Source organism: Ursus maritimus, unplaced genomic scaffold (genome assembly GCF_017311325.1).
Source record: "Ursus maritimus isolate PB19 unplaced genomic scaffold, ASM1731132v1 scaffold_4, whole genome shotgun sequence".
NCBI lineage: Eukaryota > Metazoa > Chordata > Mammalia > Carnivora > Ursidae > Ursus > Ursus maritimus.
The window spans coordinates 79,222,245-79,246,389 of NW_024426552.1; the positions used below are offsets into that span (position 1 = coordinate 79,222,245).

The following is a 24,145-nucleotide window of genomic DNA, read 5'->3' on the forward strand; positions in this document are numbered from 1 at the left end:
GTATAAATTAATAAATGAATGAATGAATAAAAAATGAGCCACCTAGCAGAGGGGCCTGGAACACAAGAAGTCTTGAATAAATGCTCCTGTCCCTTCGTTGCTCTGGAGGGTGGCAGCCAGACCCGCAGTCTCTGTGCCTGGCACTTGGTAGGCCTTGATGAGTGTGTGTGGTGGGAGAGGTGACTCTCAGGAGTACTGGGCCTTCAAGGCCGAGGGGAAATGCATGTCTTCTCAGCCAGAAGTAGTGGTACGTGCTCTGAGCTGCAGGTTATGGCATGCCCTCTTGGCCAGGGCTTCCCTCCGCTGCAGGGTAAGGGCCACCCATCTTCCAAGCTGAGCTCGGCCCAGTAGTTAGCCAGACTCAGTGGTAGCCCTGGCTGCATGCACCAGTGGAGAGCAGAGGCAAATCCTTCCAGCTGCAGATCAGCCAGTGATGGGGACATGACCATCCAAGGAGGTACTCCGCCCAGCCCAACTCAACTTCATTCCATTCTTCCATCCCGCCTCTCCTTCTCTGTCTTCTTGGGGCTTCATATCTCAGTCCCCTGTGGCTGGTGACTGGGTAAATGCGTATCTAGAAGAGTGCCTGGCATACAGTAGGTGCTCAATAAATATTGGTGGAATGAGTGAATGAATAAACGAAAACAGGACTGAAGGAAGAGACAGGCTGACTGATGTGTGTCTGTTTATTGGCACAGGGTCCTACAGGGCCAAAAACCCCTCCCTCCCCACCCTCTACCCTGTAAAAATAAACTCTGTCCTCTCTCCCTGCTCTATCTGCTTTTCTGCTTGGGCCAGGGAGGACCAGTGCAGCCCCTATGACTTGTGCCCCAAGACACAGGAACCAGCATCCCCTTTACATACACACCATACATACTTCCCCTCTGAGCCCCGGGGAACCTGGGAGGCAGCAAGTGGGCTTGTAAAGGCCCTCAGGCTTCCACTAAGAGCTGAGCACAGCGGGTCTGTCAGTGAGGGTTGGCAGCAGTATTGGGAGAAGCAGCATAAGAAACATGGGTTGGGGGGTAGCCCCTGAGAGTGGAGCTGAAAGGAGCTGGGTCCACTCCCGAGTGGACCTCGGGGAGAAGTATGGGAGGCACACCACCCAGGCCCTGTGTGGTCCGAGTGCAGCAGGCACAGCAGGCCCCAAGGCCACCAAGTCAAGTGATCTTAGCACTAGAAGAGGCAGATTCCTTTCTGTGGGAGCTGATGCCCCCCTCCGCCCCCCAGGCCTCTTTCAGGCAGGGTGACATGGAAGGATGTCACAGTGAATGGTGGGGGCTCTGCTGGAGGCAGGGGTACCCCCAAAGCAGAGGCACAATGTGGTGTTTGAGGGAGGACTGGGATTCATGTCACCTGGGGTGTGGAGGGGCTGGACCCAGCCCAGCTGGCATTTGCCTTCTCTAAACCTGGAGCAAACAGCTTTGCTGGGCGTGCTGCCCCAGGTTCTGGCAACAGCGACCTATTTCTCCCAAGCCCCAGGTCTACCACACCTCACACAGCTGCCCTGGGTTCATGGGGGAGCCGACAGGGCAGCCGAAGTGCCGCAGGAAGTCACGGGAGTTGGAGAGAGTGCCCAGCACGCGGAAGCGGGCAGGGCTGTGGGGGTCGGTCACCAGCCCCTCGTGAGAGCTTTCGGGTGTGCGGACTGAGCACCACACCTGCGGGCCAGGACAGACATGGGGACATATGGTGTCTAGTGCAGACAGGGCCACAGACTGGGCTGCAGCAGAGCCATCCCGGGGACGCAAACCACCACTACCCCAGCCCCTCTGCTCAAGAGGCCTCCAGGACATAGCCATCATCTCAGCTACAACCCCTTGCTACCAGCACTGGGGAGGGAAATGTGCCTTCCCTCCCAAATTCCTTGAAGGCCTTTCAAAGCTGCCCTGGACACTCGGTTGCCAAGAACAAATACATCTGAGGGGAGGAAGCATGACCCCCAGAGAATTCCTGCGGCAGTGCAAAGTGCCTTGAAGATACCCTACCCGAGTTCTTGCTCTGCCACTTACTTTATTCCTGGGTAGCCCCGGATGAACCACATTGTCCCTAAGCTTTAGTTGCCTCCTCCAAAGCCACCTCACAGGAACGTGGTGGGGGTCAATCCTACACCCTACCTGCTGCCCTGAAGCAGGGCAGCCCTGCCCGCCGGGATCTGCAAAAGCCTCCTGAGGAGTTCTCCTTCCTCGGGCCTCCCGGCATGCTTTCCTGAGCACCACCTTCCACACCCCATCTTCAGCCCATTTCCCAGTCCCTTTCCTGCATGCCCCAGACTTCTAATGACATTCCCAGGAGGGAGCAGGAGAGGGGCAGGCCCCAGATTTCCTAGGAGGAAAATACCTGGGCAAATCCCACAAAGAAGAGCTGGTGATTGGTGAGCCCCACAGCTGGCAACTGCTGCTCCTCCCCGTGCTTTCTCAGCCACGCTTTGTAAGCCTGGGGTCAGGCACAGGGGCAGCACGTCCATCAGGGCTTGCCCACCACCTCCACCCACTCCCACTGCCCAACCCCCCCCCCACCGGGGGCAGGTGGGCCTCAGCCACTGGAGGCAGCTGGGCGACTCACATTATAGGCAGCCTTAAGCCCCCCATTGTCAGCGATGTTCTCCCCCAGCGTCTGGCGGCCATTGAGCCTCTCCCCGTTGACCTGGTACTGGCTGTACTGCTCCTCCATGCAGGCCGCGTGGTTCCGGAAGGCGGCCAGGGATTCGTTCTGCCACCAGGGCCGCAGGTTCCCTTCCTTGTCATATTCGCGCCCTGAGGAGAACTAACCTTTGCACCTCACCGAGACTACAGCAGCTTTCTGCCAGCCCTGTGGCCTGCTCCCAATATTCCAAGGCCTTGCAAGACACTGGGAATTCTAGGCTGGAGGGGGCAACTCTACGGGCCTCTACCTTGGTCATCAAAGGCATGTGTCAACTCATGGCCCATCACCACGCCGATGCCACCAAAGTTCAGGGCCCTGGTAGGTGAGGAATGCATGAGGACACGGTCAGGGAACTTCCGGATCCCACCTCCAGCCCCGTGCCTGGCTTATCCACAGGTCCAGTCCCCAGCACCCAGCCCCTCCTGCCCCAGACCCACTTGGGGTGGTTACGGGTGTAGAAGGGGGCCTGCAGAATGCCAGCAGGGAAGACGATTTCGTTCTTGGTTGGGAGGTAGTAGGCATTCACTGTCTGGGGCGTCATGCTCCACCTGGGAGAGCGAGAGGGAAAGGCTGAGGCTCCTGAGGCTCCTGATGCCCCTCCCAGCCCAGCAGCCCTCACCTACCTCCTGCAAAGCCCTTGTGCTTCTGGTTTGAGATGTCTTGCCACCCCCTTCCCCAGCCCTGGAAATGTCCCCTACCTCTCCTGCTGCCCCAAGTGTCTACAATCCCCCATTCTCACTGGTCCCGGCTGGGAGGCTTGCGGAGCTGGTCAGCCATCACCTTAGCAGAGAAATTGTACAAATTCAACATGTTCTGGAAGAAGGAATCTTCAGAGACTTCATACTGTGGGAGTGGTGGAAGGCAGAAAGCAAGCAAGACAACATGTTGGGGAAGAGAACAGTCCCAGTTTGGCTACTAATTAGCACCTCTCTGAGCCTCAGTTTTCCTCAAAGGCAAAATAGGAGTAAAATATTTAGGAAATAAGAAGCGCCAATACTTAAAGAGTATTTATGTTGCTGGTGCTTTATTGTTTTACCTACCGCCTCTTTCTATTCTCACAACAACCCTGTGAGGTTGGTACCAACAGGGTCCCCATTTTACAAATGAAGACACTCAGGCCCAGAGAGATTATGTAACTTGTCCGAGGTTACACAGGTAGGGAGGAGTAGAAAGAGGATTGGTGAGCGCTGCATTCTCCTGCTCCCTAGCCTGCAGCCTGGCACACAGCCAGCACGGAATGGTGTCCCGTTGCCCACACTTGCTTCTGAAAAGAACCAAGAGGCACCTCCTTCCCTCCCAGTGCTTGAGCCCCAATTACTGAGCTGAGAACAGAGCCCCTCCCCACAACCACCTCAGGGATGAAGTTCAGCACCGGTGAGCCCAGGTACTCACCCCATCATAAACATCATCCAGCTCTTTGGGCTCCAGGATGAAGTCCGGGAAACCAATCATATCATAGATGGCGTCTGCCTGAAGAGACCAGATTAAGGGTTTCCCTCCCCGGGCTTCCCCCCCAAAAACTGTATCCTCCATCCCCACCTGAAGATGGCGCCCCAACCCTAGCCACGGCTCACTTTCTCCTTGGCTGCCTGGCGGGTCTTCTCATCCATCCAAACCAGCTGCCCCAGGGCCTCCTCGAAGGCGGTCCGGATCTCACTGATCATCCCCTCAGCCTGGGAGGAGGGGGGTGGGGGTAAGCTGGCCTCTCAATGCACAGATGGACTCCGCCCCACCCGGCCCTGGACTTAAAGTAAGGCTGAGCATCTTGGGAAGATGAAGAGGAAACATCATTTGTGAAGGTCCTGAGATCGTGGGTGGCTTTTTTCTAATTAATAAAAAAACTTAACTGACAATAAGTTAATTGGATTAATATAATTTAATATAGTGTGTTGATTTTTATCTGATTATGGAAGGAAGGCATTAATAGCATAAAATTTGGGAAATTGAGAAAAGGCAGAGAGGAAAACAGACCACTTATAATCCCATCACTCAGAGAGAAATCCTCTTTTAACATTTTGATTATCTACTTTAAGAGTCTTTCCCTGCCCGGATATACAAATATAACATGGAAGTATGTTGTGCAACATACATATATCTTATAAACTACTTTTTTTTCACTTAACAATACATCATGAGTTTTAGGCTGCCTCATAATTCACCCTAACCACAATCTTTCTTCTAGTCCCTATGATTAGACGTTTCAGCTGTTTTCATTTCCGCCTATTATAAACCACACTGCAAGAAACATCCTTGTAGATAATACTTTAAGCATACTCATTATCATCTCCTAATAAATAAATATTATTTTCCTAACTTTATAGGCAACATAAACTCATTGTAGAAAATTTGGAAAATATAGAGAACTTTAAAGGACAAAAAGCACCCCTCCTAATCCTATCACCCAAAGTAATTACTGTTCATTTATTGATGAATTTCCATTCAGTTCCCCCCTCTTCATTTACACACATGAATGAACAGTGGATTTGAACTAAAACAAGGAGTGGTGTTGGAAGAACCTTGAAGACTCACAATTTCCTTGCTTTGCCGGTCGAACGTGGCCTTCACGAAGAGGGAGCCCAAAGCGAAGCCAAGTGCATCGTCTGTGTTGGAGATGCAGGTCTGCCACCTTGGCATGCAGGACTGTAAGGGACAAAGAGCCAGGCATCCCAGAGATGGCTCTGCTCTCCAGTCTGCAGGCCCTTCTCTTCTCTGTCTCCGGGGCCGGCCCTCTGGGCTCTGAGCAATGGCAACATGGGCTTGGGGTGCTGCCATCTCTCCCTCAGACTCCAGGGAAAATAAAGGGCAGAATTGAAAAGTGGGCCAATTCCAGCAACAAAACCTCAGGAGGAACAGGTGTGCTGCCCACTCTGTTCTCAGTACTCTCCTCTTAAGTTTCTAAGGGGCCCACTGGGGGCCAGAAGTTTCTTTGCTCAGCTCCATATCCCAGTCTTATATCCGGTCAGTCCCCTAAGCCAGGAACCCGCAAGTCACCAGCTTCCTCCATCTCCCTACCCCCCACGTTCAATCTATCACCAGTGTTCACTACCCCGACTTCTTGGTCCTCTCCCTTGTCCACCCCTTTGCCACTTCCCTGTCCTACAACACTATCATCTCTGGCCAAAGATTGTAGTCACCTCCGAACCAGACACTCTGGCTCCATTCCCATCCCCCTTCTCCGTCTCTCCCCTCCATCTTCCACTTAGCTGCTGGAGAGATCATCCGATACATATACCTAACTGGGTTATTCTGCTTAAAATCAGCCCATGGCTCCCCATCGCTGAAAGAATCAAGGCCTGACTTCTTAACAGAGCATTGGGGTCCCTTTATAGACTGCCCCAGGCCCTCCCCAGCACCCTCAGCCTCTCAGTGAGCCTGCTCCCAAACTCATAACAGAGCACATGCAAGCCCGTGATGTTCCTGGCCTCTGGGAATTTGCACATCCTGTTCTTTTGCCTAGAATGCCCTTCTCCCTTGCTCCCTTGGTGAACTAATTCTTCCAATATCACCCCTCTTCATAAAGGACCGTCCTGAGGCCTCTCTCTCCCCCAGGTAGGATGCACTATCCCTTCCTCTGTTCTGTAGCACAAAGGTCTTCCACACACTGTGAGCTCTTATCACCCTAAAATACAACGTTTGTTTACATGTCCATGTCCCCCACTTCGTGGGGCATCTTGAAACTAAGAACTACATTTCTTCATCTTCTTAACCAACATCATCAAAGCTGAGTGCCTCTGCATGGGATGCCCTGCTGTTTCCTCAAGACAATACTGCAAGCTCTTCCTGTGTCACACACCAGGGAATGGAGAGACAGACTGGGCGACATGCCCCACCAAGGTCCCATAGGCCAAAACATGGAGGAGTTGGGATGGCAACCCAAGTCATCTGGATTCCTATGCCTGTGCTCCACACTCTACCAGGAAGCAATGGTGCCTGACACACAGGCGCACTAGGCTGGACTGGAAGGTGGGGACAGAGTCAGAAATCCCACCTTCTTGGTGCCATAGAGGGTCTCCAGCAGTTTCTCCTGTGCAGACTCAAAGCGGTGGTCCAGGCTCGAGGTTGTCTTCTGCACCAGGTTCCAAATCAGGTAATTGTTCAGGACGCTGGCATCCAGACCAGAACGTAAGGAAAGGGCAGGTGCGGTACCATTTCCACCCCAAATCTGCTCCACGAACGTGCAGGCAACAGAAGTCCTGAGAGGCATATGTAGGAGCTGTCCCAGAATCCCTCTGTCTCACCCTGGGACCACACACCTGCCTGCAGAAGTCAGTTTGGAGCAAGGTGTGGGAATAAAGAGCGTAAATGGGAGCCCTGAAGCCCCAGCCTAGGGGAACAGCCTGCAGACATTCTCTTTTGATGTTTGGAAGGTCCAGGGCCTTGTCAAATGCTGCTCTGTGTCTGGCTGTGCCAGTCCCCATGCCCAGTCCCTGCCTGGACCTGCGTGGAGCTCTGAGCCCCACCTCCCACACTTTGGACTCTTCCCAACCTTGGCTCTGTGTGGTTGATGAGCTCTGACACCTGCTGCAAATAATCCGTCCCATACACCACCACCGGCTCAGAGTCACCCAGCTCCAGCGGTGACAGCAAGAAAGACAGAAACTCCAGCCAGTCCATGGAGGGCGCCAGGGCCTATAACCAAAAAAAAAAAAACCAAAAAAAACCAAAAAAAAAACAAAAAACCAACCAACCAACCAAACAAACACAAAACACAAAACACAAAACAAAAACAAAGCAAAATTCAAGCCTCCTTGCCTGTCCGCCTGGCTTCCAGCAGACCCCTCCCCCATTGATATGCTGGAGCCTGGGAACCCTTCCCATTGCCATGGCAACATCTAGTAGCTGCTTGGTAGCCCCTTCCTGCAAAAATCCCTTTTCCAGGCCTGAGTGCTCCTCAATTTGGGAGTCCAATCACTTATTATACAAGAAAAACCACCCTATATAATATTCAGCTGGGGCATAGATACTCAAATATTTTCACAACAGTTGATGGAATCCAACTCCCTTGACACCATCCAGGGTCCCTACATAACTGGTTTCTTCTTCAGAACCCCTCCTTACCCAGCCTCTCCATCATCCAACTAAAGGGTTGGTACCTGGCACAGTAAGGGCCCTCCAGGAGATGCTTCCAAATTTCTTTTTGATTGTTTTGTGGACATCTTGTACAAATTGTTATAGATTTTTAACATAATCCCTCTATGCATCCCAAGGCAACATGAAAGGGGACCGAGGGATGGCCTAGTGAGAGGTGACCTAAAATGGATAGGAACAGTGCAGCTGGGAAACTCAGAAAAGCAAGCAAATGCGGAAAGGACTGGCTGCCTCAGGAAGCCTGCGAAGGAGAGCTGGGAGGTCTGCTCCAGGGGCTAGCCCCTCCCGGCTGCCTCTGTGCCTCGCCCACCCCACCTGCAGCTCTGCGATGCTCATCTTATGATAGATCTTCTCCTCGTCCCGCCTCTGGTCCTGGGGCACTGTGATGTTCGCCAGTTGTATCTCCAGCTCCAGCACCTGCCGCATCTGCTCCCGTGTGGACGCGGGCCGTCCGCCCAGCAATATCCCCAGCTCCTCCATGTAGTCCAGGTAGGCGGTAAGGACCTGTCAAAGCCCTGAGTCATCCTTGGAGCCCAGCGACAGGTCCTGCCCAAGGCTGAGAGGGTCTGTTCTACCCCCCCACCCCCCAATAACCATCTCTGTGGCTGACCCTCCTCACAGAAGCTTTCCTGGACAATCCTGTTTTGTTTTTGTCATACTGTTCACCACCATCTGCTACGATCTTGTTTATTTATTTGTGTACTTACTTATCATCTATTTCCCCAAAGAGAAGGTAAGCTCAGGAGAGCACTGTTGCAAGTTACAGCTGCTTATTCACCCCTCCGCCGCTAGGGCCTAGAATGGGGCCTAGCACAGAACAGGTGCCCCGTGAATATTTGTCCAGTGGATGGACCTGCTTCCCACACTGCTCTGCCGTCTCATTTCCTAAAGCCCTTCTATTCTTTCAGCACATCAGTGACCACATGCCATCCCCTAACAGCTGAGTGGACCCCATGGGGAATCTGGTCCATAGCAGCTTTCATGATCTTGCATCTCCCAACCAGGCAGGCCTCAACCTTGCTGCTTTCTCAGCTCCCTTCTAGTCTCCAAGGGGGAGAAACGTGCAGAAAAGAAATACACGATAACCACATGTATGTACATGTATCAGACTCTGCTGGGGCCTCACAGGTAATGTATCTTTCTTCCCTCTCACAGCAACTCCATAAAGTGGGTATTAGTTCCATTTTACAGATGAGGAAACGAGCTTGAGGTTACATGACTTGACTCCTATCACAAACTAGCAGATGACAGAGTCCAAATGCGGCGCAGGCCTGGCAGTTCCAGCCACGGCCCCAGCACTACGGGGGGCCCAGTGCGAACTCATGCTGCTTCAGCCCCTGCTGGCACCCGAGCTCCAGCGAGGTAGGGACCGTTTTCTCTGTTCTCCACGGTAGCCTCTAGCACAGCATCTGGCACATAGTAGGTGCTCCATAAATATTTGTTGACTGAAGGGAAGAGAACCTGCAAACAGACCCTCAGCACTGCTCAGCACCAGCTCCCTGTGGCCCTCCTCCCAGGCGCTACTACTCACTCTGCCCCTGAAGCCCCGCCCCCCGGGTTCAATCAATCACCAAAGGCCGTTTCCTCCTCTACTGGATTGAAAAGTTCCAGATCCCTTAACATCCATTCCCTATATTTCAAATTTTCTTTCTCCCGCTTCTCTTCTTCCTTGCTGCTGGTGTCAGAGAAAGAGATTTGAGGACCAATCCCAGTCATCCCAGCGCCCGCGGGGTTGGTTGGCTCAACCAGTCATCCTGACCATGCCCTGTCGCCACCCATCTCACTTATCCCTTTCTCTCCCTGCCTTTAGCTAAAGACTTACCCTGAGACTTTCCTGAACCCTGTTTTACTCCTAAGTTTTTATTCTATGTGAACCTTTTATGCCGGAGCTTCCCTTAGATGCTGGCACAGACTTCCTGCCTGAGACAACCAGCAACACACAGAGCTGAACTGAAGCTTTCTCCCGCCGATTCCCAATTGTTGAACCACGCTGTTCTCTCCGGCCTTCGCAAAACTCTCTCCTCTCCTGACTCAGGTGATGCTAAACCGCATACCCGTTCATGCCCCTCCTTTTCCATTTCTTTTGGGATAAATGCCCAATCTGATCCACAGTGTCCATGCATAATATGAATCAGCATGCCTGTCCAGGACTTGGCCCTCCCTCCCCTCCCCACTCCCCACGCTGGTCCATCAATGGGTTATATGCCCTCCCACCTCAGAGCCTTTGCATACGCTCTTCCCTTTGCCTGAAACCTCTCCCTTCACGGCAGTCTGCCCTTATCCTAGGACAAGGCTCGTCCCTTGTGACACTCAGTCTGGGAATGCCATGCCGCCCCTTTGTGACAGGCCCAGCAACTGCACAGAGGATGACTGTACACCAAGCCGCTTCATGGCTTCTCCCCCACTGAGAGGGCAAAGGCACTGTCTTGTTTACCACATGCCTGGAGGAAGTTCTGGCTGAGGAATGCTCAGTGTTTGAGAACCAAAGAAAGGACAGATGACTCTCCCAGTAGTGTTACTCCACAGAGGCCGACCTCACTGGCTCTCTTTCTGCCACTGCCCTTAAAATGCAAGCATCTGCCTCTTTCCCTTCTGTATTCTTCTCCTGCCTCTCACTTCTCCCAAGCGTTTGTCTACATTTTTAAGGAGATGCCCCACAAGCCCTCGGCTCCCTCCAGCCTCGTCCCCTCTCTGGGACTTCACCCAGCTTCCACAGCTGCCTGCTGACCTCCCCAGATAGACGGTACCCAGGTTGCTCACAATCACACATCTAAAACAAGTGGTTCCCACTCCCTGAGTGTCTGCATAAGTTTGTATCTGCCCTTCCCCAAACAGGAACCACAGAAGGTCAATGCTATGATCCCCATTTTATAGATGAAGAAACAGCTTCATCTTGCACCAAGTCATAGCGCTGGGATCAAAAACAAGGTGTGACCCCAGAGTCTGCCCTTTTCCTGTGACATCACCTTGTTTCCTCTTCCCCAATGTGCTCTGAGCCAGTTCTTCCTCCAGACACCCCTGGTTCTCCAAGGACTCCTCCATTCCATCATCACTCAGGCTTATAGCCTCATCTGTCTTTATCCCTTCCTCCTACTCCTCTCTTTGAACACCCAGTCACCCGCAATTCACGATTTGCACTTGGCTATGTCTCTTGGATCCTCCCCTTCCTAATATTCCCTCTGCCACTTCCCACATCTGAGCCCTTACAGACTCAGAGCCTAGAGTACTACTGACTTAACTCGTCTCTAGGCTCCCTCTCTTGCATCTACTTGCCACACCAAGCACTGCTTACTGGGTTGCTCCCTTCCTGCCCTGGAGCATGCAATAGCCCTTGGAGGCCTAGACAATAAAACTCAGGGTGGATTCCAGGTCCCCTCCACAACTAGTTCCTATCCACCTGTCCAGCCTCTCATCTGCTTTGAGCTCCACATTTTGCCAAACTGGACCCCTTCTCATGGTCCAAACATGCCTTAGCTTTATCCTTCTTCAAGACTTTGTTTAAACTCTTCTCATTACCCAGCGTGTCCTCATGCACTCTTAGATACTCTACACGGCCCGGCTCAGATGCAATCTCATTAGGAAACCTCTGATTATCTGAGTTTCTCCTGAGGCCTAGAGACCCCCTTTTGAGCCCATTCTCAGCTATGTAGGTCCATGAATCCATCTACACTGAAAGCTTTGTGTGGCAGTGGCTCTGGAGGGACATCTCAGAATTCCCCCATTGCACCTGGCACACAGTAGATGCCTATAAAATGTTGTCCTAGAAGAATAAGGGGAAAGAAGTAAAGAAGGGGAGAGGGAACAGAAAGAAAGGAGGGAGGGAAAGAGGAAGGAAAGGAGGGAAGAGTGAAGGGAGAAAGAAGGACGGAAGGGTAGTTGGCTGACTAGGTGACAGGACAGGTTCACCTTTCCCACTATGACCCTGGGCAAAGGGAAAAGTAAACAAGCATCAGACCAGCTCAACAGAGGGGTGGGGTTGGGTGTTCTGAGGATGCTTCTTACTTTCTCATTGGCGGTCCGGTTTAGGTAGTAATCTCGAGAGGGGAGAAAGAGCCCAGATTGGTCCACCTGCAATAGCAAGTCAAGGGAGTGAGCCTTCCCCCAACGCACCCCTAGCGTCTTGTACAGGGGTGGGGGATGGAGCCACCCCAGGCTGCCTGTCATAGGGGAGGAGAGTCTGGGCTCAGCAAATGGTCCATAAGTCCCTCCCAACCCTTCTCCAGACTGGTACCTGGATAACATTGCTGTTAGAGCTCTTGGAGTCGGCACTGACGTAGACAGTGAAGAAAGGGGTGGCCCTGTAGGTCCCTGCTACTGCCTTCAGCACGTCCATGAAGTTGTCCTGGTCCCAGGGCCCCGTAATGTTCCAGCCACCAATCTGAGTAGAGACCATTGTGGAAACTATGGCACAGGGGCCCCCAAAGCTTTCTGGGGCCATATCCTCTCCCAAGACCTATCCTGACCTCCCCCAGGGGTCCTACCTTGTCAATGAGGTCTCGCAGCGGCTGGGCTCCCAGTTCCTCGATGCGCTCCACCTGCAGGCAGGATAGGTAGAAACGCTGTGTCTTCCGCTCAGCTTCGCTGCTGGAGTTGAAGGTGGTGTTTTCTGTGGGGCAGAACACAGGTCCAGTTGGCAACTATGCTAACTGCTCACAGGGGTCCTGGGCCCTCGCTTGGTCCCTCTCCTTGCCTTGTGAAGGGGCAGGCCTCCTAAAGTAGACCCAGGAAGACTATGGGAAACAGCAAAGTGTGGCTTCCTCTCCCCTGTCCACAGAAACCCTTCAAGATCTCTAAGCACACAGACTCCCTGGTGCCTACCACACCTCAGCAGTGATCCAAGCAGAGTGCAGAGCACAGTCCCTTCGTTATACACTCAGAGGTCTGTCCCCTCAAACCCATCTCCACCTCTCAGGATCCCCCTGCTCTCTGCATCGCCCACCACAGGAGTGTTTGCAGGTATCTACTTATTCATTCAGTCACGGACATTTATTAAGTACCTAAATGCAAAGCCCTGTTCCAGGTGTGAGTTTTACTTGGCACGATGCCTCCCCGACAGCCCCACTCACCAAGCAGGTGCTTCAGTATGGCCTGGTTCTGGTCCCAGAGGCTGTTGAAGGTGTTCCAGCGAGAACGCCCGTCAGGCAGAGGATTTCTCTGAATCCAGCCTCCACAGGAAAACTGGTAAAAGTCTTCACAGGGACTTACCCCACGGTCCAGGGACTCCAGGATTTTTCCAGCCACTCGAATGCAGGCCTCTGTGAGGCAGGTGCTGTGGGATGGGTCTGTGGCAGGGGACATGGGGGGGGGGTAGGGGACTGTCAGTGAGTCTGGGAAAAACAAATGCTTTGGGAAGGGCCATGACAACAAGAATGTCGGGAGGAGAGAGAAAAGCTGGGGGAAGACTGGCCTGACCAGAGAAAACCTGAGTGGCCCTTGAGCCCCCAAGGCCCCAATAGCTAGGAGGGCTGGTAACAGATGTGGGCCCACCTACCTCTGTGGTACTGGACCCCCAGGGCCACCAAGCAGCCCAGTAGCAGTGCAGCCAGCAGTAGAGAGACAGCTGCTAAGACCAGCTCCAACTGGGTGTGCGAGCCCAAGAAGTCTCTTGTCCTCTTCCGGAATCCCACCTGGGGAACACAGCGTAACAGTGAGCTAGCAAGCTGCCGGTGGGGATCCAAGATCACAGAAGTCCTCCCAAAGGGTGAAGACACAGGCAGTTTCCAGAGCCATGGAGCAAAGACCCTAAAGGGGTTGACTTTGGGCACAGGGGCAATGAGGCGGTCTGAGTTGAGTCCTGAGCCTGCTTTGTGCAACGTCATGGCTGACAATCGCCTCACCCTAGTTCTAGCGCAGAGGCCAGAGATGAAGCTGAGGTGGGGGCAGGTGACCCTCCGGGGCAGCCCAGAGCTCCTGGGTCTGCCAGGCGTCATGTCAGGGCTGGGGCCTGGTGAGAAAGGGAGAACCCCCTTGCCCACCTCCACAGCGTCCGGGGAGGCCCCGCCCTCTACGGGGGTCTCAGGTGCGTCTTCCTCCCGCAGCGTGGTCCGTTTGTACTCCACCATCTGCCAGACAGTCGGGGGCGCCAACCGAGGTCAGGCAGAGAGGGCCCTTTGCCCACGGCCCTGCCCCAGTGCCCCTGGCTTGGCCGGGCCCCCTCCTGTCCGCAGGGAGGACCCCCTCTCTCCTGCCGGGCTCTCCGGCCTGGGGCCCCTCCGACCCGCACCCCGTCCGGCACGCAGCCCCTTCTCGGCCAGCCCGAGCCCCTGCCGACGCCTCCTGCCCCCTCGGCCTCAACCCCTCCAGCCAGTCCTCTCCCCGGAGCCCCCACTCACGTTGCCGCCGCCGCCCAGCTCCTGCAGCGCGACGTTCATGGTGGAGTAGGGGCGGGCGGCACCTTAGGGCTCCCGGCGGCTGGCCCTCGCCCAGGCCGCGGCCTCGGCCCCCGGCCCGGTCCCGCCGCCGCCCGCCATCACGGCCGCCGCCGCAGCCCCTAGCTCGGCCGCCGCCGCCCCCGCCCCCGCCCGCCTGAGCCCCCTCCCGCCGCGACGCCGCGCCCGGGGGTGGGGGTAACGTGGGGGGGAGGAGCGCGCCCGCTGCTGCCCGCCACCCGCCCTGCGCCCGGGCGTCACGCCGGTGCCCGCGGCCGCCCTCCGGCGACGCCGGGACCCCTCTCCTCTTTAGGATCGGCCTGTCCCCCTCCCAGCAACCCCTCTTGCAAGCCACCCATAATTTCCATGCCTTTGACCCAGGCCCAAACCCTGGTGATACTTCTTGGCCCAATTCCCCACATTGCAGGCCCTCCCCATCCCCCTTAAACACATTTAGGAAGTGATGCTTTCGGGAGCAACATCTGCCCTCAGCAATCCACACAGCCCCTCTTCAGCCGGGACACACACAGCCACACACGGGGGTTGCCCCACATCCAGGGAGTCCACACAGCATCTACCCAGAAAGCATACAGACCCAAAGTGCACAACACATGCCCCCCCCCACGAGACACACACCCAGCGTACACACTGCACACTCACCATCTATACCTCTACAAGGCACCCAGAGCCAACACACAAACTGCACTGTCCATCTGCACACACACGCACGGCACACACGGGAACCACACTCTGACTCTACTCCTCCACGTTGCTTCGAGACTGCACTTTTACTCCCCAAGATAATCGTTGTCACCAGATCATCTCACAAAGGGAGGGTTACAGATGGTGACAAATTGGCAGGGAAAAAAACAGCCATGCACAGATATTTAAAGAAAAGACGTGCTAACACTTCTAACTTGAGGAAAGCAAACCGTTTTATTTGGGAGGTTTACAAGAAAAAAAAAAAAAAACCAAGCAATATTTAACTGAAAGGCAATAGTGTGGCATGTATGCAGCTGCCATCTGCCTTCCATATTGTCATTCCTTAATCAGGCCTGGTGCTGTTGCAGTCTGCTGCACTGAAGAGTGCCTAGTGGGTTTTTTGCCACAGTTTTTTAAAAAGTGCCTCATTCTCCTCCCTCCTCCCCCAGTACAGTACATGAATTTGACCCGAGAAGGCTCAGAATGGTGGCAAATCCATAATGCATTTCTCAACAGTCACCTCAGTCCTCAGCTTGCTGCATGAGGTTCTAGCACGGGCTGCTCTTGTGGCTGAAAAAGGGTGGATGATGAATTGATCAGGTTGAAAGTGTTGGATCGCTTTCTTTGGCATTTACACACACACACACACACACACACACACACACTGCCCATTGCATGTTCTCAAATAGGAGACAGTACAGTGTTATAGGTAGAATAAAAGATTCTGGATTCAGGGGCGCCTGGGTGGCACAGCGGTTAAGCGTCTGCCTTCGGCTCAGGGCGTGATCCCTCAGGGCGTGATCCCAGCGTTATGGGATCGAGCCCCGCATCAGGCTCCTCTGCTGGGAGCCTGCTTCTTCCTCTCCCACTCCCCCTGCTTGTGTTCCCTCTCTCGCTGGCTGTCTCTATCTCTGTCAAATAAATTAAAAAAAAAAAAAAAGATTCTGGATTCAGACTGAATGTCCTCACCTGTAAAATTGAAATAAGAATAGTACCCGTGTTGGGGCGCCTGGGTGGCTCAGTCGGTTAACCATCTGCCTTCAGCCCAGGTCATGATCCTTGTCAGGCTCCCTGCTCAGCGGGGAGCCTGCTTCTCCCTCTCTCTGGATCACCCTACTTGTGTTGCCTCTCTCGCTCTCTCTGTCAAATCAGTAAATAAAATCTTAAGGAAAAAAAAAAGGAATAGTACCCATGTCAAAGGACAGAGTCTGGCACATTAGGGCACTCAATGTGTGAGCTATTTTCGTGTTATTGTTAAAAACCTATGGACAGAAACGAGAATTGTAACGTTGGAGGAAGGTTGTTCTATTTCCTCCAGGTAGATGGGTTCTAGGTTAATTAGAGGTTCCCTGCGTAAGAAGCTTTCACATTCAGCCATACTGGGGTCTGCAGCAGCAAAGCCTTGGGATATCCACTTGGGACAAGTTTCTGGAGTTGTTCATGTTCTGATGACAGTGCGGCATCACAGCACTCACCTCTTTCCTTTATCACCCCCAAGGCTAGATGAAGGGGAACGTGGCAGCAGGGGCAGCCTTGGCCCATGGGAAATTCCAACACGGCAGGACCATGTGAGTGTAACCAAAGCTACTATATAAGAACTTCCTGGCAATAGGCTCATTAGAAATAGTCCTGTGGCTCCATGCCATAATGGAAATAGCAAGTTTATATAGCACTTTAGGATATGCCAGCCACTGTTGAAGGTGCTTTACATCTGGGTACCCATTTACCCTCATGGCAATTATGAAGCCATTTTACAGATAAGGAAACAGGCACAGAGAGGCTAAGAGTCACACGGCTAGTAAGTAGCAGAGCTGGGATTCAAACCCAGGCAGTTTGGCTGCTTTCTGGAGAGCACTTTGGCAAAAGGAATCAAAAGGAGGATATACTTCCTCCCAACATTAGTTGCTGGTCTTCTGTCACATTTTCTCTGCAAGGGTAAGGAGAAACACATCAGTTTCCAAGCCAGACAGACATGGACTCAAATCTGGGTTCAATTCTTTTTTTTTTTTTTTAAGATTTTATTTATTTATGTGACAGAGGGACAGCCAGCGAGAGAGGGAACACAGCAGGGGGAGTGGGAGAGGAAGAAGCAGGCTCATAGCGGAGGAGCCTGATGTGGGACTCGATCCTGATCCCGGAATGCCGGGATCACGCCCTGAGCTGAAGGCAGACGCCCAATGACTGCGCCACCCAGGCGCCCCTGGGCTCAATTCTTGATCAGCTGTATGATCTTTATCAAGTTACTTGAAAGCTCAGACCCTTAATTTTCTTCATCTGTAAAATGGGAACAATCATCAGTGTCTCAGAGAGTTGCTGTGATAATTATATGCAGCCACTTAGGAGAGAGCCTGTTACCTACCCTGGTTTTACAGTGTTCTCAGTTTTACCTGGCTTGGCCTAAATGCACATTTCCTTTCCATGTCTCTTTCTTTTTCTTTTTTTTTTTAAAGATTTTATTTATTTATTTGACAGAGATAGACACAGCCAGCGAGAGAGGGAACACAAGCAGGGGGAGTGGGAGAGGAAGAAGCAGGCTTCCAGCAGAGGAGCCTGCTGTGGGGCTCGATCCCAGAACTCCGGGATCACACCCTGAGCCGAAGGCAGACGCTTAATGACTGAGCCACCCAGGCGCCCCTCCATGTCTCTTTCTGGATTCAAATCATTTGTTAGGATCATAACTATTTCTGATTACATGTTAAATACCCTAGCATGAGAGGTTTGGATGTTGCTCTATTCTATAATTACATTTCTTTCCTCTGTGTTTATCACCTTTGTCTCTTTTCCCCTTTCTCATTCTGTTATTTTTTTCTATCTTTTCTGCTCTTCTTTTTTTTTTTTTTAAGATTTTATTTATTTCTTTGACAGAGAGAGAGGCAGTGAGAGAGGGAACACAAGCAGGGGGAGTGGGAGAGGGAGAAGCAGGCTTCCCGCTGAGCAGGGAGCCCGATGCAGGGCTTGATCCCAGAACGCCAGGATTGTGACCTGAGCCTAAGGCAGATGCTTAATGACTGAGCCACTTAGGCGCCCTGCTCTTCTTTTCCTATTCCTAAAATAATCTTTCTTTTGGTCTTTTTTTTCTTCTAAATTGATTGTGAATTGAGAGGGAATGGACAATGGTTTATGTGCTAAACTTATAAGGACAATGTAGTCATGAAGATAACAAGACACATTAAAGTCCAGTGTTGACAGAGATGGGAAATATGGGCATTCTCACATTCCCTACATTGTTGGTGGCTTATAAATTGATATAACTTTTTTGGCAATATGAATCAAAAGGTTTAAGTGTGGGCACGTGGGTGGGTCAGTCGGTTAAGCACCTGCCTTCGGCTCAGGTCATGATCCCAGGGTCCCAGGATTAAGTCCCAAGTCGGGCTACCTGCTCTGCAGGGAGTCTGCTTCTCCCTCTGCCCCTCCCCCCACTTGTTCTCTCAATCTCTTGCTCTCTCTCTCAAATAAATAAAATCTTTTAAAAAAAAAAAGGTGTAAGTGTATATACTCTGAACCAGAAAGTCTAATTCTGGGAAATTGTTCCAGGAAATAAGCATTATCTATAGGATGTTTGTATTAGTCAGCTTTTGTTGCAGAACAAACCTCCCCAGACTTTGTGGCTTCAAGTCGCGAACATTTATTATTTCTTACGTACTGCAGGTTGACTGGATGGTTCTTCAGTCCCACGTCAGCTCAGCAAGAGCTGGATGGTGTAGCTGAACGGCCTCACTGCCGTGCTTGGGCCTCCGTCGGGATGACTGGGCCCTGGCTCTATGTGGTGTCTCCTTCTCCAGTAGTCTAGCCCAGGCTCCTTCATATGGTGGTCTCAGGATTCCCAGAAACAAAAAAACAGGGCAAGCCCGTGTACAAACAGTTTTCAAGCCTCTGCCTGCCCCCACATATGCTAATATCCCTACTGGGCAAAACAAGTCGGATGGTCACGCCCAGATTCAGGGAGGGAGAAATAGGATTTACTGCTTGATAGGAGGAGCTACAAAATATTGGACCATTTTTCCCCCACAACATTTATTCATCACAGCACTGTCCGTAATAACAAAAACAAACAGGGGCACCTGGATGGCTCAGTCTGTTAAGCCGCTAACTCCTGATTTCAGCTCAGGTGGTGATCTCAGGGTCCTGGGAGGGAGCCCACTTCAGGCTGTGCTTCAAGCTCTGTGCTCAGCGGGGAGTCTGCTTGAGGATTCTCTCCCTCTGCCTCTGCCCCTCCCCCAGTGCTCTCTCTCTCTCAAATAAATAAATAAATCTTTAAACAAACAGAGTAGAGGACTTTAAAAAAAAAGAGTAGAGGTCTTGTTGAAGAAATCAAACACCCATAAAACGTCGTAACAATGTGACATTAACAAAGGATGGAAAGGAAGAGCTAATGCTCTGGGGAAATGTTCTCCATGTAGAATTAAATGGGGGAGTAAAAGGTTACAAAATCTCATCTTTGTGAAGCAAAGAAAGTATAAGAGCACAGATTTTTAAAAAGAGATCGGAAGGACAGCAACAAAATGTTAACATATCTAATAATGAGATTACTTTTAATTTCTTCCTTATGCTTTCCTGTACATAGCTAACAATTCTATTGTCTTGCACTTACCTAAACACTTTACATATGTTAATTTACTTAATACTCACAATGACCCAATAATATATAGTCTAGCAGTATCATTGTCCCTATTTTATAGATGAGGAACCTAAGACACAGCGAAGCTTACCAACATACCCAGTCACACATCAGGTAGAAGGAAGATCCTTGATTTGATTCTAAGCTCCATGCTCTTAACTAGTATTCTTTCTTCTAAATCAAGTGATTTGTCTGGGACGAGAGCGTGATGTTTGGTAAATGGACCATATCACTGGTTTTAACCTTTAAAAAAAATCAAAAACTTTTTATTGCAAAAGTAATATACTCCTTAATGTATGAAAGTAATATACTCCTTTATATGGGATAAAAAGATGAAATTCCACCTGCCAGGATTCCAGTACCATTCTCACCTTTCTTTTATATGCATTTGCATACCTAAATGCACAGAGTGTGCGTGTGTGTGTGTGTGTGTGTGTGTATGCATATGTGTGTGTATATACTTTTCCCCCCATATATGAAATCACACTCTACGGTCATCATTTGGTGACACTTGGCAGGCTTTGGAGATCTTACCATGTCAATCCACACGGATCTGCCGTATTCTTTTTTGTGATTTATCAGCCTCTGCTAAATAGAATGAGTCCCAGAAATACCCTCCTGGTATGGACTTCCTTCAACAGGGTGAGAGCAAAGTGCCCCCAGAGGGAGTTTAAGGAAGGAGAAACATAGTCCCCAGAGATGTAAAAAGATGACCCCAAAGTATTTGTAACAGGTTGCATTTGTTTCCTAGGATTGCTGCCACAAAGTACCACAAATTGAGTGGTTAAAACAACAGAAACTTATTTTCTCACAGTTCTGGAGGTGAAAAGTCCAAAATTAAAGTATGGGCAGGACCATACTCCCTGGGAAGATTCTAGGGAAGAATCCTTCCTTGCCTCTTCCAGCTTCTTGTGGATCCCAGCAATCCCTGGTGTTCCTTGGCTTGTAGGAACTCCTATCTCCGCTTCCTCACATAGCCTTCTTCCCTGTGTGTATATGTCTTTGTTCATCTGTCCTCTTATAAAGACAGTAGCAACTGGATTTAGAACCCACTCTAATCCAGTATGACCTCATCTTAATTTAACTAATTATATCTGCTAAGACTCTATTTCCAAATAAGGTTACATTCTGAGGTTCCAGGGGGATGTAAATTTTAGGGGGCCCCTATTCAACCTACTACATAGGCCTAAGGTTTCCACCTGAATAAAAGTGCCATTATTACTCAAGTGTCAAAAAGCATAGTATTCTGTTTAGAACATATGGATCAAGTCCACTAGGTTTTGAGAGACTTTCAGTTGAGAAATTCAATGCACTGTCACAAAAGTCCAAACAAACTTAATTTCATTTTAGCTGTGAAAATGAGTTTTCATCTCATGGACAGCGATGCAGAACGTCACAATTTTAAGTAGAGGATCACGATTTAAAGACACTCCCCCCCCCTGCCGCCACATATTTACAACATAGCTGTAGCTTACATCATTCTGTATCTTTACAATTTTGTACTTAGGTCTTGTGCTTTAATCATGATCTACCACACACAGCAGGGACAGGAATAAGATTATTTAAGAAGGAGCTAACCAAACGAATTTCAAGTTCAACGGTTATTTCTCCAATCTTTTCATTCTAGGAGTAGACAAGAGAAGAATTTCAATTCCCTACCCAGTGCTCTCATCTCATCCTTGGCAAGAACTCTCACGGTCTCTTTAGCACTTTTGGTGAGGGACAGCTCATTACCTCCTGAGACAATCCACTTCATATCAGGACACCAATTTCATCTACAAAACTGTCCTTAATGTAGGTTCTATCATCTTTAATGCTTCAGACTAGAATGGAAAGGCTCAGAGAGGTATGCATATTATGCAAACGGATGAGGAAAAGCTTGGAGGGATATCTATCAAAGGTTTCATGAGATTTTCTGTATTTTCCTAAAATGTTACAAGTACAAGTGATCGAATTTTTTAAAGATTTTATTTTTAAGTAATCTCTACACCCGAAGTGGGGCTTGAACCTACAATCCTGAGATCAAAAGCGGCACACTCCACTGACCGAGCCAGCCAGACACCCCAAAATGAATGTACTATTTAAAACTATAATTATGGGGCCTTCAGTTCAAGGTCACACAGAAAGTGGCAGAGCCAGGATTGGAGCCCATTTCTAGACAACCTCCAGTGGGGTAGAATTTTCTGGACTCGATCCTAGTGACCCTGAGCTTCACCATCTCTTGTCATTACAGATCTCAGGGCTCCTTTCATTCCAGCTGGGCCTCCAGCTTTGGACCTCATCCCAGAGAGCAGGATGCAGCTGAGGAGGACTTGGTAGGGATGGGCCTCTAGGTCTGGGGCTTTGAGTGAATCCTGCACAGACGTATTCTCTGGCACTACTCCCTTTGCCAATCCTGGTCCCTGAGGGCAGCCACCATGGCAGTAGCCTCTGCATCCCTGGGACTAACCCTTGGTGAGGAGTTGAAGGAAGGAGACCCAGCACCAGGCAGCTTCACTAACTGTGATTTGAAGGGAATGAGGTAAAGAGCTTCAGGGACACTAGAGACCCCCTCAGCCTCGGGTATGGAATGAATGTACGGGAGGCTTATTACGCTAATCATTACTGTCGTCAGCTACGCCGAGTGTGGGACCTCCTCCCACCCCCAAGGCCAGCGATTGCGCCAGAGGCCCTGCGCGCTAGCAAGCAGGTGACGCTGCCGCTGACGGCCAGCTGGGGGTAGGGGAGAGAAGAGGACGCTTTCCCGATTGTGCGGCGGGAACTGTCACGTGATCCCCCGCAACGCGGGCGGGCGTACCCTCCGTCTCTCGTCTTCTACCTCCGGATACCCACGGGCGCGCGCCGCGTCCTCAGGCGCTCCGGGCTTCCCCGCGTCACCTGCAGCCAGGGCGCCCCCCGCGACGCAGCCATTCATTCCTCCTACACAGCGCGCGCAGCCCGAACCTCCAGGGCCAGGAGAACTGCGAGGCACAGGAGGCGCTTTGAGCTCGAGTTTCGGCGCCAGCAGCAGGGGTGGGGGTCTACCCTGGTGCGCGCGCGTCAGCCGAGTTACCGAGATTCCTCCTAGGAGAGACCGAAATTACACAGAAGCTCAGGAGATGTTAACAGTGGCACGTACGTACAGGGGCCAAGCATGGAGACATACAGAAACGCAGAGACACTTCAAAGAAACAGAAGTAGACAAGAGACTGTGACACAAAGAGATACGGGGCGCAGAAACAGATACAGACACAGAGAGAAACTGATACATAGATAGGCAGACACAGACACAGACGGGCAGTCAAAGGAACACTCCAGATAAACAGTTTAAGACCCAAAGACCAATCCGACACAAACGCGCCAACTGCGGTGACACCACCCACTCGCCTGAGCTATTCCCGCGTCCGCGGGTTCGCACAGTCCAGCACACCTAACGGGTATGGGACCTTCTCCCCAAAGCGTTTCCAGAGTCCCCCCGTATCGAATGCTATCCAGATTCCAGGATTTTGGCCCCGCCCCGCCCCCCAATTCCCAGTCCCCCTTCCTCGCCTCTAGGAGCCTCCTTGCCAGACCCTCCTCCCGCTCCTCGGGTACCGGTCTCTCTCCCGCCTCCCATTTCCCAGTCCCGCCTCTCCCGGCCAGATCCTGCACCCGTTGGCGGGTACGATTCGTCCAGCCGCCACTCCCGCCTTGGCCAGGACCCTCCCACTAACGCTCCCAGCCCTCGGTTGAGTGCTGGGCGAGCTCCTGTCTGCACCCCCCCCGCCCCGCCTCTCTCCCTGGGCCGGAGCCCGCCCCACCTCCACCGCGCCCCGCCTGCCGCGCTCTGCGGCAGTCGGGCGCTCATCGTCATTCCGCTCTTGCCGCCGCCGCCACCCCCGCCCCCCGCGCACCGCCCCCGCCCGGTCCCCGTCACCACCTCCGCCGCCGCCGCCGCCGCCTGCCCAGCGGCCCGGGAGGCGGAGGCGCGGGGGAGGAGGCCCCGCTTGGCTCCGCAGCCCCGGATGCTGCATGACTTCATCCTTCCGCCGGCTCCCCTGCTGAGCTAGGGCCGGTCCGGCAGCTAGCCCGCCGCCCGCGCCCCGCCGCAGTCCCGCGCCCACCCCGCGCCCGCCATGTCCGAGATCCTGCCCTACAGTGAGGACAAGATGGGCCGCTTCGCCGCCGATCCCGAGGGCTCCGACCTCTCCTTCAGCTGCCGCCTGCAGGACACCAACTCCTTCTTCGCGGGCAACCAAGCCAAGCGACCCCCCAAGCTGGGCCAGATCGGCCGAGCCAAGAGAGGTATGCGGCCGGGGCCCGGAGTCGCCGCTTGACCCAGAAACCCTTCGCGGGGCGCCCCCCGGCTGCCGTTCCCCGCCAAGCGCCCGCAGCTCTTGCCGCAGACCAGCGCAGCCAGCCGCTCGTCGGCCGGGGTTTCGGGAGGGGGGGGTGTCCCCGCTGCAGTCTTGTGTCCCTCTCTTCCCCTCTCCCGGGAACGCAGTGCCCCGGATTCGATGCTCGCCACCTCTGGAAGTAGAGCCCTGACACCCGGGCCAGGGGGAGGGGCCGGACGGGGCATTTGGGGCTGCCTGAAGTGGGAACGTGGGGCTACGGGCCGCTTCTTCAGAATCAAACGCTGAGTCGGTGGAAGCTTCGGAAGAACCTTCGGGTGGGAAGGGACGTCCGATTGGAGACAGGACAGGGGGCCGGGGATTCGGTTGTCCTCGTTGTTCGCATGGGGTGGGGGCTCTGTTGGTGCCAG

The 24,145-nt window shown here is 52.4% G+C and overlaps 2 protein-coding genes across 4 annotated transcripts in view; one reads left to right on the top strand and one right to left on the bottom strand.

Moving 5' to 3' along the window:
* Nucleotides 1-721: 721 nt before the first annotated feature.
* On the bottom strand, nucleotides 722-14,105 carry LOC103676083 (endothelin-converting enzyme 2). 3 transcript variants are annotated; one of them, XM_040621510.1, is made up of 19 exons: nucleotides 14,067-14,105; nucleotides 13,710-13,796; nucleotides 13,226-13,361; nucleotides 12,801-13,016; nucleotides 12,216-12,340; nucleotides 11,966-12,112; nucleotides 11,737-11,802; nucleotides 8,050-8,238; nucleotides 7,133-7,275; nucleotides 6,635-6,749; nucleotides 5,176-5,286; nucleotides 4,221-4,319; nucleotides 4,039-4,116; nucleotides 3,386-3,489; nucleotides 3,084-3,194; nucleotides 2,894-2,961; nucleotides 2,566-2,756; nucleotides 2,341-2,436; nucleotides 722-1,661 (listed from the first exon to the last, which is right to left on the bottom strand). In XM_040621510.1, exons 1-19 carry the CDS (start codon nucleotides 14,103-14,105, stop codon nucleotides 1,485-1,487), a joined length of 2,298 nt encoding a protein of 765 aa, XP_040477444.1. In that variant the 3' UTR covers nucleotides 722-1,484. The 3 variants fall into 3 exon arrangements, with proteins under 3 accessions (XP_040477444.1, XP_040477443.1, XP_040477445.1); XM_040621509.1 differs by having other exon boundaries at nucleotides 13,572-13,796; XM_040621511.1 differs by lacking the exon at nucleotides 13,710-13,796.
* A 9,334-nt stretch (nucleotides 14,106-23,439) lies between these two features.
* The window catches only part of CAMK2N2 (calcium/calmodulin dependent protein kinase II inhibitor 2), a 1,204-nt gene continuing 498 nt past the window's right edge, over nucleotides 23,440-24,145 (top strand). The window contains exon 1 of the mRNA XM_040621512.1: nucleotides 23,440-23,685. Coding sequence (XP_040477446.1) covers nucleotides 23,517-23,685 — 169 coding nt within the window. The 5' untranslated portion in view covers nucleotides 23,440-23,516. The remainder of the gene's footprint in view (nucleotides 23,686-24,145) is intronic.

Coding starts and splice junctions, on each gene's coding strand:
- LOC103676083 (XM_040621509.1), bottom strand. CDS start 14,105: ATGAACGTCGCGCTGCAGGAGCTGGGCGGCGGCGGCAAC. Junction 4,117..4,220: donor GCCAGGCAGCCAAGGAGAAA/GTGAGCCGTGGC, acceptor TGGTCTCTTCAG/GCAGACGCCATCTATGATAT. Junction 2,437..2,565: donor GGCTTAAGGCTGCCTATAAT/GTGAGTCGCCCA, acceptor GCCTGACCCCAG/GCTTACAAAGCGTGGCTGAG.